We start from the raw sequence: 13,775 nt of genomic DNA, 5'->3' as shown, positions 1-13,775 counted from the left end.
TCCATCTTGCGTGTATCCATCACACAACTGTAATTCCACCTTTTAAATAAAAAATCCTCATTCCATCGCCAACAAAGAAGCAAACTAACAGATAATGCAGTGACATTGTTTTGATTCTTTGCCTTCCGCCACTGTTTTGTTGGATATCAAGCTCCGAAATACCCCACCGTTTCCCATCTCTTCTATAGAAAAAAGTGGTCTATTTTATGCTGTCAAAAATAGATTTTGAATTGGGCAAATGTTTTATTGATAAAAAAATCAACCCATGAAATAATTTGATCTATGCACAGCCAACAAAAAAACAACGTTAGCCATAACAGGCATGTTTTATTAAATAAAGAAAAAAAACAAAAATAATTTCAAAAGATATGATAAAACAAAAGGTTTCTACACAATAAACCATTACGCGGGATAAAATAGGCACACTGGCTGCGATGGAAGGGCATAAAACAGGCATCACCAAAGTCGCAAAAGGGAACCAACATGGTGCGTAAATGGCTCTCTAATAGACTCCTTGGAAGGATAATCGATCCCTCAAGGTGTCTAAAATGGATGAAGCAGACGTATTTTGTGCCAGTGTGAGCTTGAGGCGCCCAAATAGTTCTTCGCTGTCTTTAGCTTGAGAAGCAGCTTCAGCAGCTTCTTTAGCCATTCCAATGCGTGCATAAGCCTGAAAATTAAACTTTAATAGACCGATAACAATAAACCACAATGGTGGAAGTCGGTGTTCATCCATAGCATGTTGATATTTCAATGTCACTCAACCAAACAAATACTAGGACAGGAACTATTGCTACACTGGATGAAATAGATTAGCTGCAATATATACTCTATGCGGAGATCAATGTCATAATATTCAAGTGACGGAACTAACGATGAGAAGAATGCTTGAAACATCCAAAGTTCAAATAGATGTGGGATGATTAGGAGTGAACGAGTACTAAATTATTTGTGTTTTTTTACCTCTGATCTTTCTCTTGGCTCTGTAAGTTTTGGAATGTACTTGACGGCTTCAGCTTTCTCATCAGCATCAATACATGCTTCCACAAACGGTTTATAACCTGATATGTGAGTAACAATAAGCTATCTGTGCATTTTGATTGCACACAAATGTTGTCCTTGAAAATATTAAACAAAAACAGGATAAGTCCCACCAAAATTGCTTCATAACTATCATCACACAAAGGGAAAAAAAATATATCATAAATGTTGCATAAATCATCAGTTTTTCAAATTTTTGTTATGAGGCACCATCTACAATGGTCCTTCATCAAGCTTAAGCACAACTACCTCTGATGAAGCCACAATTAAGTAATGATCATTTAGAATTTTACTGTGTCAAAAAATCTCTTTCAGAAAGACAGATTTATAGATCTTTTTCAAGAAAAATCATACTAGATAACTTACCGCCAGGTGGCCTTTTCTCCTTTGAAAACTTTTCTAGAGCATCCCAGTCTCTAACTGTAGCGAGTGCAAATGCTTTTAGCCAGTACCATCTTTTTTCAGAAACCTAAATTTCCATTAACTTTTGAAAATCCAAAGCAAATAAAAAAAAACAGAATGTCCAAAAAAGTGTAAAAGTGAATCCAAAATACCTTAAATTCTGCCCTTACTCTTGCTGCCTCCCTATGATTTCCCAGCACAATGCATGTTCGTATCGTATCACTGATGCTAGAGTCAACAAATATTGCCTGTTTCGTGGAAACTTCCAAGTCGTGCTGCAATCTGTGAAGCCATGGAAATCAATAACAGGAATTGTAACCTTTTGTTAGAACCAATGTAGAGATGGCCAAAGGACACATCTGAGTAATTAAACCTTAGATCACATGGCACAAGATGCAAAAATGCTATTAATAGTTAGGAAGCATGGAATAGTATGGGAAAAAAATTGAGCAGAGTAGTGATATGTTATTATTGTCCAAACAGTAGTTCATAACTTCATAATACCCTAAGCATAGGATAGATACATGTTAAAGTCATACCCCTGCCTACTTATGGAATTCCAAGACGTTTGCCATGTCAAAATTAAAATGGACTTCCCAAAGAAAGATGCAAAACTCCACCTATTAGCTTACCTCAGCAGCTTTGCATGCTCTTCTGCAGCTTTTGCTTCAAAGTTATGTTCCTTGGTTTCAGAGAAAAGCTTCTGAGCTTGCTCAATAAGCCTAATCCGTGGACCATGGAGAGGAGATCCTTTGCTTGCCATTGGATTCTTTTCTAATTTCCACGATTCTTTTAGCAAAAGGATAGCTACCTCCTGAAAAGACGTTGCTTACATATATAAGACCAGATATATTTAATTGTGAGGCAACAACAAATTTCCAACTGTGGAATGGGTCCAAACAACAAGAATGCATATCCAAGTGCTTCAAAAATTAATAAAGTGCACAGGTTCAATCTACACTCAAGAACAGAAGATAAGTACTAAGTATATCACAAAAGAGCAACATTACATGAATGAAAGTTATCCAAAGTTCCCATCACTAAACAAAACAGAAGTCCCAAGAGGTATTAACAATAGTTGAACTAAATGATGCAATCTTAATACACATTTTTGAATCACGGTAAAGGCTACATAGAATCTCTTAACAAAACCAGTTATTATTTAAGAAGTCTTTATCACTTACTGGGAGTCGACCTGTTGAAAGAAAGAAATCCTTCAGGAACTCATGTTTGTAAGACCTACCAAGATAGAAAAAAGCATTTTGAAATGATAAAGTTGTCAAACAAGACCATACACAGGTAATACCTTGAATATGTGATAAACAAATCTCGAGCTAAAGGCCTTGCATTTATTGTTCCAAAGAAGTCCAAAGCTGGTTTCTGCAACAAAATGATAAATAATAAATTTGACACCATGTTAGGTAAACCAAGCTTCAGGTTTCCACTTCACACATGAAATTTTATTTCTCCAAAATGCAATACCTTCTGCCAAATATGAAAAAGAACGAGATAAACAAGGTCAGTATCACCACTATCAATTGCTTTCACCAAGGCAGAGTCTTCCTCTTGAATGCTCAATAATAAAGGGACCTGTTAAAAGTAGATCCACAATTATTATGTGTTACTTGAACTTCTATAAAAAAAAAATGAAAATTCTCTTATCAGCAAATTGGCAACCTTTGCATGCAACATAAGCATTAAGAGCCTATGACATGATCATCAAACCAGATACATTATTAGCTACTAGATGTTTTACCATCACAATTGAATGGTATCAGGGCTACAAAGAGTGTTTTTTTTTTTAAAAAAAAAAAGAGGAACAAAACTAAAATAAAGATTGCTAAGGAGTTTTTGTTCCGAACATTTGTCATCAATAACAGTAGAAATAGCATTCTTAAAAGTATGAAATCCTACAATGGGTATCATTCCCAATGATGGTACAAGAAGCTTTGTCACTCGTACGACACCAATCTTTTTTTTTTTGCTAGAATACAGATTAGTGCATTTGGGATCATAGAGTCAACCGCATGGTAAGAATTGTTCCACATCTAGCTTAAATGTGAATGGAACTATATATCATAAGATGTAATCTCTGAATTCAGTGGATCAAGAAAATTATGGAAGAACCAATTAGCAAGACTATCCAACTTAAGAAACTTAGTCCTCAAATTTTTTGTTACACATGTATCCCATCATATTAAGTACAATATCTTTCACATAATATAATTATAATATTCAAAAGCATCAAATGAACTTGAAGCATCTCTTACTTGCTTGGATGAACGCGGTTCATGATCAACGATCATGGCAGCTAATTTTCTGCGCCCACTGTTGTCTGCATGAGAGGCAATTGCTGCATAAGATATGCCTTTGCATAACTTTATCTGTAGCAGAATTGCCAAACTTGACTCAGATATATTACAAAATATAATTTTATAGATTTTCCCTAGAACAGAAGTTCAAACCTTGTCAAGCAAGATCTCCAGCAGTGAAGAATCTTGAATAGCCGATGAAGCTGTTATCTTTGCACAAGCCCAATGCATTATAACCACCTCCTAGAATCAAATATAATAAAAATGTAAACATGAAAAACAAAGCTGTGTGGCACAGAACTGTAAAAAATAAATCCAAAAGACCAAATAATTAGGGATGTATCTCATTAATCACTTTCTGACCTCCTTTCATATTTAAAATAATTGATATTCTGAAGATAGATGTTTTTTGAATTTGATATTCCAGAAGGTTCTTAGGAGGCATCCGATAGAAGAGGGTTGTCCAGTATCAATTTTTATATACTAAAGGTTGTTGTCCTTGAGCTTGAAAGAAGAAAGCTTGAAAACCAATAAAAGGATTAAAGAATACCATAATCTTTTACATCATTAACAGTACAATATTCATACCTCTTAACACAGTTTCCAAGAAAATTCACCATTAAGAATTACCTAACAAAAACATGAAACAGAAACCCAAAGATCATGTGGATAAAGAAATTTACCGGGTTTAGGCTAAGGTATTGTGAAATTCTCAAAGCCACAAGATGGTGATTGGCATTAATCAGGCGTCCAGTCAATACTGGTGCAGTGAGCAACTGAGTGAAAAATGGTTTACTGTTAAAGGAAAAATGAACATAAACTCCAATAATGGTTCTAAACCATCAGAAAAGTAAGACCTTGTATTGCTGAATGCTGAGAGGGATTCCAATTTCATGGTCGCGGACAGCATTTAGTACTCTTAGTATTTTACACATTTCTTGGAAACGATCTCGTGTAAACTGACTGCCAAAGCCAACTGGATATCATTGTCAAGATAAAAATCAGAAAAATAAGTAGTTCTTTCAGAATAAATAGATACCAATTTCATGGTTACCATAGACTAAGTGTTCTAAAAAGATTATATCATTTGAAACTATGAACATAAAATGACTATCACAACAATGCGTTTGGTAGATCCAATCAATCAGGCCATACAAGTAAAAATTTATGTTAAAAACACAGTTATGAATCCTCATTATATATGATGGTTTGTGAAATCTATCAAAAGCAGTTCAAAGTAGAATTGCTGAGTGATGAAGTTGCATTATAAATTACCCAGAATATAAAGGAGGCAAAAAATATGCACAAAATTTATTTCAGTATTTAACTTCCCACTATCTAGAAAATAAATAAATAAAAGATATTAGCAGGTGTCTAGAAATAGAACCTATGTGATGTAATAACTTTAAATTCAAGAAAGAAAAAATAGCAAGCTATCCTAGAGTGGTAAGTTTAAGCTAGCTATTCAGAGTTTTGCAGCATGTAGTTTTTTGTTCAAATGTCCTAGAACATTAAAAAAAAAAAAAAAAAAAAAAGTGGATTGGTAAATGGCAACTGAATAATCTCATAACTGCAAATCATTAGATAAAATAGCTTCCACTGGTTATGGAATTAAGGTTGAATACAGATTAAGGAAGGATAAATCATAACTTCTAAATTCAAGATAGAAAACTAGCAAGCTATCCAGTGTGGTATGTTTAAGCTAGCAATTCAAAGTTATGCAGCATGTAGTATTTTGCCAAATGTCCTAGAACATTTAAAAAATAGATTTGTAAATGAGTAATCACATAACTGCAAATCATACGATAAAATAGCTTCCATTGATTATGGAATTAAGGTTAAATACAGATTAAGCAATGGAAATGCAAAAGGGAATATGCAATGCTCCATGTTGCATGTCATGAGAATGCATCCTCGTAAATCAATAAGGATCATAAATGGAAGCTAGCTTAAGATTTTCAAGCACAAGAGTACATCCCAAAGAAAATTATGGTGGGTAATTTTGCATAGATTAAAGTAAAACCAATTTACTACCAAGTCTTTTCAGTGCACTTGGAGAGTTACTGCTCCAAATTATCATATGCTAGTTACCTGAATTAAGAATCTAAGTAAAAATAACATGCCAATACAGAAAATAAATGAGATAATAACAAAAAATGCAAGTTTAATAAGCGCAGCTTATCATTCTACTTAGCAAAAGCAGTCAAAGCAAATACTAATCTGAGGTGAATCAGCCAACTATGAATACACACAATCAAAAAAACAAAAAAACACTCACAGAAAACATTTTAGGAAAAATTACATATATAATGTCAAAACTCAGATATCTCCCTGATTTCAATGAAAAGATTGCTTTCTGCTAGAACCAACCTGCAAAAAGCTCGACCATAGCTAGCAGCTCTCAACAATGTCCTTTGCCGTGAAAGATCAAATTCATGCCCAGCAGCATCAATACAGGCCTCAACTGCCTCGGCCAATGAGGAGCGAATCAATCTTAAATTTTCATCAGCCTGTGAAATATCACCAGTGTAGAAATAGTAAGGATTAATACAAATTATTTAACAATTCAGGCACAAAACCTAGAGGCTAAGGTTTAAAATAATGAATTTCTATAATCCCTGTACACAGTTTTGATATAATAGAGTGCTGAGGCACAACACTCAGCACACTTCACAAACTTCAAAGCATATTGAGATAGACTGAAATTAGTTTAATTATATAATCCCTAACCACTTAGCCTCTGCATACACGCCTATAGTGATTAGAAAATCATTTGGGTTCAAAATCTTAGCAAAAAATCACAAAAACATTACAAGTATCTTGACTAATACCAAAATGAATGTAGTGCCTCAGATGGAAGTGTTGATTTTTGTAGCATCCTAATAAAATCCACCTGATAATTTTCCAAGGCCGTGATTAAATAATACATTAGCTTCAAGAGCACATATTGTCTCCATATGTCCATAATCTCAATTTTTCTGTCTTTGGTCATCCTCTTTGTTGGTTGGTACTTCTTCTCCCCTCTCTTCCTAAAGTGTTGCATCTCCTTTCCATGACTGGTAGATGAAATTGAAATATGAGTCACGAGAAGAAAATATAAAGTGTTGGCCTGGCACAATAGCATTTACTCACATCAACACAAAAAATGGTGGTTATTTTCATGTGAAATTTATCTACAATTAAGGTAATTCATTTCTCTTACACTCCCAAGATATTAAAATCTAAATGATATTATTCATTTCAACCTTCACACCATTCTTATCTTTTCTTTGGGGGATTGATTCCTCCACGCCCTTCTTTATGAAACTACAATGATGTTCTAAAATAGCTAAAAGTGAAAATCCCAAACATATTCAGATCTATAATATGGGTCTAATTGTCAAAATGGAAAATAAAAGAACAATTAGAATTATGATATACGTACAGAATATAAGACATGAAATACAATCAAATGGTTGGATGACAAATAGAAAATATTCTCAGGTTGTGAAATACATGAAAAAAAGATGACTTAGCAAAACACCTTAGCACTGCGCCTATCAAAGTGCTCCAGGGCATCGTATAGCAGAGCTGCTGGTAATGTGCTACCAACTTGAAAGATGGAAACAGTAGAGTCAGGAACTCGCTGAAGAAACTCCATGCTTGAATTTGACAGAATCCTCACGCCATCACATTCAGGAATGAGTCTTATGGGTTCATCATACATATAACTCACTGGAGTTCCATTAGGACCCACCATAAGAAGCTCCTTTTCATCCCAATAGAGCAGCACACTATCTAACCCACACCAAGCTATCTGCTCTGGAGGCAATGAAGACTGCAAATAAAAAATAAAGCCTCCATGATAAATTGTTTCCAAGCACTAACAACTAATTAGCACAATAAGGTTGATAGTACTTCAGCTCCTTTGCTTAATACATTGGCCTATAGTTGAAAGTTGCCTTACCTAAATGTGCATCATCAATTAACAAGTAAATGTTCACTTGAAATAACAGTAAATTTTTTAGCAATAGTTAAATGATATAGTTTGAAACATGCAAAAATTGGTGCAAAAGGGAAAAAGAAAAAGAAAGTATCCCTACATGTAACATGAAAGTGTTCCATTTAGACGGGTGTACAAATATGGAATCCTGATTCACACATGTATAGCACATGAAACAATAAGTGTATCTTGCCTGCAACCAGAGAGGATGTAGGGAGGATGTTTCCTCAAGGAGATTGGTAATTAACACCTTTATTTTACAGGAGCAACATAAAATAAAAGACAAAATCAATTCTATTAAAACAAGCTACTGGATATGAACTTCATTGACAATAAATTACTTTCACAGAATTTTAATTTTTACGAGGGCAATTTACAGAAATAAAGATTAGAGTTCAGATACACATAAGACATATACCAGGAAGAGAGGTAAAATCCTTGCAAACGAGCTTTTCAGAAACCCACCTACTAAGCAGGTTATCCAAATAAGTGCAATTAAGTGAGGATCCATGTGTAGTAGAGTCCCATTGACCAAGTAGTCCAAATGTTAGCTCCTGAAAGATCCTTGCAACTCCTAATAAATAGTGAATGTAGTCCTATATCGAGAGTTATCTAAGCAATTAACTTGACGCACAACCTTAGATAGGTAACCAGATCCATGATAACTGAAAAAACGGAACTTCTATATAAATGGTAATATTTCTAGCAGGAAACAAATTCAAACATAACTAAATATCATAAAAAGAAAGAAAGTACCCTAAGAATTATATCAAATAAAAAATAGTCAATTAGACTTCCTTATCAAAATTGCACAGATGCAATGATTAATATATATACTAAACATTACCACCAAGGCTGAACCTTCAGTGGTGCTAGATTATATAAAGATTAACAACAGTATAACACTTTGGCAGGGCACAAGTAGGGTGATTCGAGAAATATTCTTAGAAATCATCAGTCATCACAAGATAAAATCAGAGAATTGTTAATGGTGTACCATAGGACAAGAATACATAATTGTAGTTTTATATTTAATGTTGTAAATTTAACTTGTAAAATTGAGGATAAAGATTAGATAAGGTTTAAAGGTGTACAGTCGAAGACACTTAATGTGAAAGAACCATGTCAGAGTTAGATAATTTGCTTTGTGCTTGTGGGCAGGTGATTTCCATAACCACAACTTGATTTGGCAAACAAAAATGGTATAGGAATCCTCTGTTCCTCTTTCAACCAAATCAAAATGTATTAAATAAAATTTGATTTTACTGGATCAGTATTCTTAATCAAAGAAGAAAAATGATATATTTGATCTTATAAGATTTCTCTTCCATTTTTTTAAATATTTTTACTAGATTTGCCTTCCTCTCCAAATCATCTTTTTGTTTTCATGTTTAACATTGTGAACTTGTAATCTTTCAAAGTAAACTTCAGTGTTGTATTTACCTCAATGGAACTAAGATAGGAAAAAAATGGAAACGAAATTATCAATTTCTCTTGTTTAATTGAAAGAAAATAACAAGGTAGAAGAAATTTGTTTCCACTCAATTCTTCTATTTCATTTCCGCCTGGATCTGGCAGAAAGAAGGGAGATAAAATTTCAGCATCCAATAAACACAATAAGTAATTAATTTTATTTATTTCCTTTAATTCCATCCAAATGGAAAATGGAATGGAGTAGAAATAAGATATTAGCACTCATATCTTTCCTTTTCCTTTCATATATATTTTATTTCTTTTCTTTTCTTTCTGTTTGCTCAAACTTCTCTCCTATTTCTTTTTTATCCAAACAAGCACAACATAAGTGAGTTTTATAATTTCACAAAGGAACCAAAAGCAAGAGATCCTTGCGACGGTCATTATCAGAAGCTTTCATGTTTCTGTTTGTTGAATATTGATTATTAGTGAGCTCATTGATTCTTATTTCCATTTTGTATTTAGTATGTATTTGACTCATTAGCAAGCAGATGGAGACCAAGCCACATCCTATATTCCTATGTTCTCCACTTTTCAACTTACATTTTTCTCATCATTAGGAATATTTGTATTTCGCTGATCTAGTCTTGACATATTGGATCCATACAGGCTACAAGTGGAAGAAGGTGGCTTTGTCAGATGTTGATACAAGAAACAATTAATAAAATCAATTTTATGATTGATTGGCAATTTCATGAATTGCATCTCAATAATTTGAAAATGAGTTAAAACCATAAGTCACATGAAAAAAAATGCTGTGGACAGAAATGGAATTAGAGAAAAATAATGAGAGCACAGAATTCAGCCAACCTCGCAAGGATATTCAAAGATTATCCTAGAGAAGTCCGTCAGGATGACCAGCAGACGTCCATCGTGCGTGAATGTTGCAAGATACTTCCCATTCTGAGAGACGGCCATCTTCTGGAAAGGCCCCACGCCGACCCCAAGCTGCTGCACCCCATCCTCTTCCACTATCAGCACGTGATCCCCTACACCAAGCAGCACTTCCACGTTTCCAGACATGGTGTACTGCGGCTCGATCACGGCCACGCACAGTGGGTACTCTTCGATTCCCGGATCAGCAAGCTTGCACGGGACCGGATTCTTGAAATCGGGGACGCAGAAGATTTGAAACCCCTCCGTAATGCACACCATGCCGTTGCCCCAGAAAACGCACTCGACAACGCCCTGCTCGAAACACTCCTTTCCCAAGGAGAACTGCGGAGCGCAAAGCTCGGCGTGGACATTGTAAGAGTAGACGGTACCATCCTGGACGACACAAACGAGTACCTGATCGTCGGTCCAGGCCATTCCAACGAGGCGCCCGCCGGGGCGGTCCCATACCGCGGAGGCGAGGGGGCGGCCGGCGGCGTTGAAGATAAGGAGTTTGCGGCGAGCGGACTCGGCGTAGAGCTGAACGATCTTGGAGTCGTCGCGGATAGCAGCGACGGGGCCACCGAAAGGGGCGGCTGCGACGCGGTGGCGGGAGAGGTCGATTCGACCCCACTGCATGGAGTAGATGGTGAGCTTGCGGTAGAAGCGGTTGTACAGGAGCTGCCACTCCCCGGCGACGGAGACGGCCGCCATGATAGGTAGGGCTCCGGTGATGGAAGGCAATTGGTAAACCCTAGATCTGGGATCGTGATTTTTTGAGGGGTAATTGTGAGAGGAAGAAGGACAAGAGGAGGATGACGACAAAAACCACCCTTGATTATTATTATTATTATTATTATTATTATTATTATTATTATTATTCAATCTCCTCTACTTTAAGTCCTCTCCTATCCTAAATTTGCTCCTCTCCTTCGTTTATTGCTCCCTACTCTCCACCCTCCACCCTCCACCCTCTCGCCGGCAAAGTGAATCCGGTAGCCACGGCGAAGCAAAGGAATTCTTCATCCCCTTTAATATATCAGTTTCAAGTATGAGGTATTTCTATGAGGGTTCGAATGGGTTAAGTTAGTTTTCTTAGTTGATTTTATAAATTTTGTGTTTTTTCCAAATCGACTTTCTTCTGTTTGGCTCTTAATGCTGCTCGATTTGTCCTAGGATACTTGCTCAATTCACCTTAGGATAGCTACTCGGTTCAACTCTTCCTGCCTTAGGGTTGTGAAGCAAGGTTGTGGCATATACTTTGCATCATTGCCCAAAGGTAATTTATATTTATCGTATAAATTATGAAAAGGTATTACGGGTTTAAGGTGGAGATTCAAGATGTGTCATATATCATTTTACTCAAAACTAGGAGTTTTCTGTTCAAAAAGAGAAGTCGTTGATGTGGGTGGAGATTGCCTCTTATAGTCTTATACCCTTGTGTTTATTAATTTGGCCATCAATACCTATGCCTTTCAAACTATATCTTTTATCATTTGGTGTTTCAAATTAAAAGTTGAGCCAATGGAACTCTTAATTAACAATTTTGACTGAATTCTGTTGAAATTTATGTTGTTCCATTTTCTTATTCTATTTTGATACTTAAATACTCTGCTTCAGTATATAGTACCAAACTATTTTTGAAGAAACTACTTTATTCCTGAACCACAGCTGTTTTGTGCGTATATGTGAATTTCTTGATGTTTGGGTTGGAGTTTTGGTTTTGGTTTTAGAGTAGTGGCTTTGGTTTAGTAAGTTTTTAAAATAAAATGTGACAAGGGGCAGTCTGCATTGATACCTGCCTTTTTTTAGGGGAGGTCCTCAAAGAAAGAAAAGAGAAAGGGTGAAAAAATCTCTTCTTTTGTATGTTTGTTTATCTTGATAGAGGAAGGTGAACACACACAACGTAATTTTGTAAATAAAAATGATACATGCGTTATTTTTTTAGGTACATGGTCTAATTTTATGAGTTTAAAAGGGTGCATATGTTATTTTTTTTTTATATGATGTAATTTTGTGAATGAAAAATGGTACATGCATAATTTTTTCCATCCACCGCTTTCTGTCCGATTTTGAGGTGAATGATTTTGGCTCCAAAATCATCTATTGATGGATTGCATTTCTCTTCCATCTGAAAATTTTAATGAAGTAAACAATGAAAACTTTTCCACTGTGGAAACTTTTCCTTAGTTTTGGTTTTTGCTCACCTAAGTAAACTGACCATCATTCTTATCTGTAAAGAGATTGGTAGTTGATTTGTTATATCTCATATCTAAAATAAATAAGTTGTTAGTTGTTAGATGTTAGATGAGATACTTGGATATTAAAAACATGAGATAGCGTGAAGCAATGAGTTTATGTTTTACTTATTGTTTATTATTAAGATGTGATAATTTATGTGGTAAATATTACTAATTTATATAGTAATCAAAATAGCTTATTTCCTGTTTTTGAATTGATTTAGCATATAATCTATAAATGTTGTAATTTATTCAATCTACCAATGTTGTACTATATTTTTTAAAAAAATAATCTAAGTAATTCCCATTTGATTATTAGGTTGGTATTTTATGGCATCATCAAGTTACAGCTCCATCGACAATACAAAATTTGAACATGTACCATGCAGGGATTGGGGACGAAGAACATTAGTATTGTAAGTATCCCATGGTAGTTTTGATGTGGTCAACTAAGTTAAGTTAAGTTCTGTGTATTTAATCTTTGTGCCTAAGTGTATAGGAGCTTAGGAACACAAGAAGTCGAGCGGAAAACATAGCTAGCGAGAAGGATGACACGAAAAATGAGCCGACGGGTTTGGTGTATCCGAGGAATAAGATGTTGCGGAAGAGTATATCGGTGGACGAGAAGGACGTGTGCGGCGTCCAAGCGACGAAAAATCGGTGAGGAAGTCCGCTCAAGGAGAAGGTCGAAATTGGGTTTGGATGAGTTCAACTCCGTCAAACCAGAGCATCACCCACACAAGAAGAGATCAACTTATGGGAACTGATTTGCCTTCTAACTTATGGAAAGTGTTGGATCGTGGAAGTCGATAAAGGGGAGGCGGTGAATATCGATAACAATTTTTCGTAAATAGTAAGCACAGTGGAAACAGAATAAGCGAGGAAACAGAACAATGCTAACACAGTTCAATTTACTTGGTTCGGAGCCTATGTCGACTCCTCCGCCAAGGCCCGCACACAAGGGTGCTTTCGATGGGCAATTCACTAGTAATTCGGAAATTATTACAAACTAAGTATAATTGCTTTAAAGTAAAAGTATACCTACTCCTACTCCAGAAAGTTTCTCAGGCACGACTGAGCCCTGGGATGCTTAGGCTTGGTTTATGTCACTAGAGAGCACCATGGAACTTCTTGACTGGCCAGAAGTCGAGAAGGTCAAGTGTGCCTCTTTCTGCCTATCTGGAGATGCTCGTATATGGTGGGAGAGAGTTAAGAGCAAGAGAGTAGTCAATCAAATGAGCTGGGCTGACTTCGAGACAGAGTTTTACGAAAAATTCTTCCACCAACGGATCACCAATAAACATTATGAAGAGTTTATAGAATTCAGACAAAGTGATCTGCCGGTAGAAGAAGCAGTCAGAAGATTCAACAGGCTAGCTCGGCTCTGCCCAGAGTTAGTAAGTACAGAGAAGGAACGAGTCAGACTGATCTCCGAATGCTGAGACCAGAAAT

The 13,775-nt window shown here is 35.8% G+C and overlaps 1 protein-coding gene across 1 annotated transcript; it reads right to left on the bottom strand.

The window, feature by feature from the left end:
- Window positions 1-223: 223 nt before the first annotated feature.
- On the bottom strand, window positions 224-10,870 carry LOC122044954 (protein VACUOLELESS1-like). The gene is made up of 15 exons (XM_042604985.1): window positions 10,021-10,870; window positions 7,279-7,572; window positions 6,126-6,265; window positions 4,613-4,718; window positions 4,439-4,531; window positions 3,909-3,998; window positions 3,714-3,827; window positions 2,926-3,033; window positions 2,750-2,823; window positions 2,628-2,682; window positions 2,076-2,257; window positions 1,596-1,725; window positions 1,408-1,510; window positions 964-1,061; window positions 224-670 (listed from the first exon to the last, which is right to left on the bottom strand). Exons 1-15 carry the CDS (start codon window positions 10,795-10,797, stop codon window positions 503-505), a joined length of 2,532 nt encoding a protein of 843 aa, XP_042460919.1. The 5' UTR covers window positions 10,798-10,870; the 3' UTR covers window positions 224-502.
- Window positions 10,871-13,775: the final 2,905 nt, after the last annotated feature.

Source organism: Zingiber officinale, chromosome 2B (genome assembly GCF_018446385.1).
Source record: "Zingiber officinale cultivar Zhangliang chromosome 2B, Zo_v1.1, whole genome shotgun sequence".
Lineage (NCBI taxonomy): Eukaryota > Viridiplantae > Streptophyta > Magnoliopsida > Zingiberales > Zingiberaceae > Zingiber > Zingiber officinale.
The sequence above is the reverse complement of the archived record's forward strand: the minus strand, read 5'-3'. Positions and strand labels throughout refer to the sequence as shown.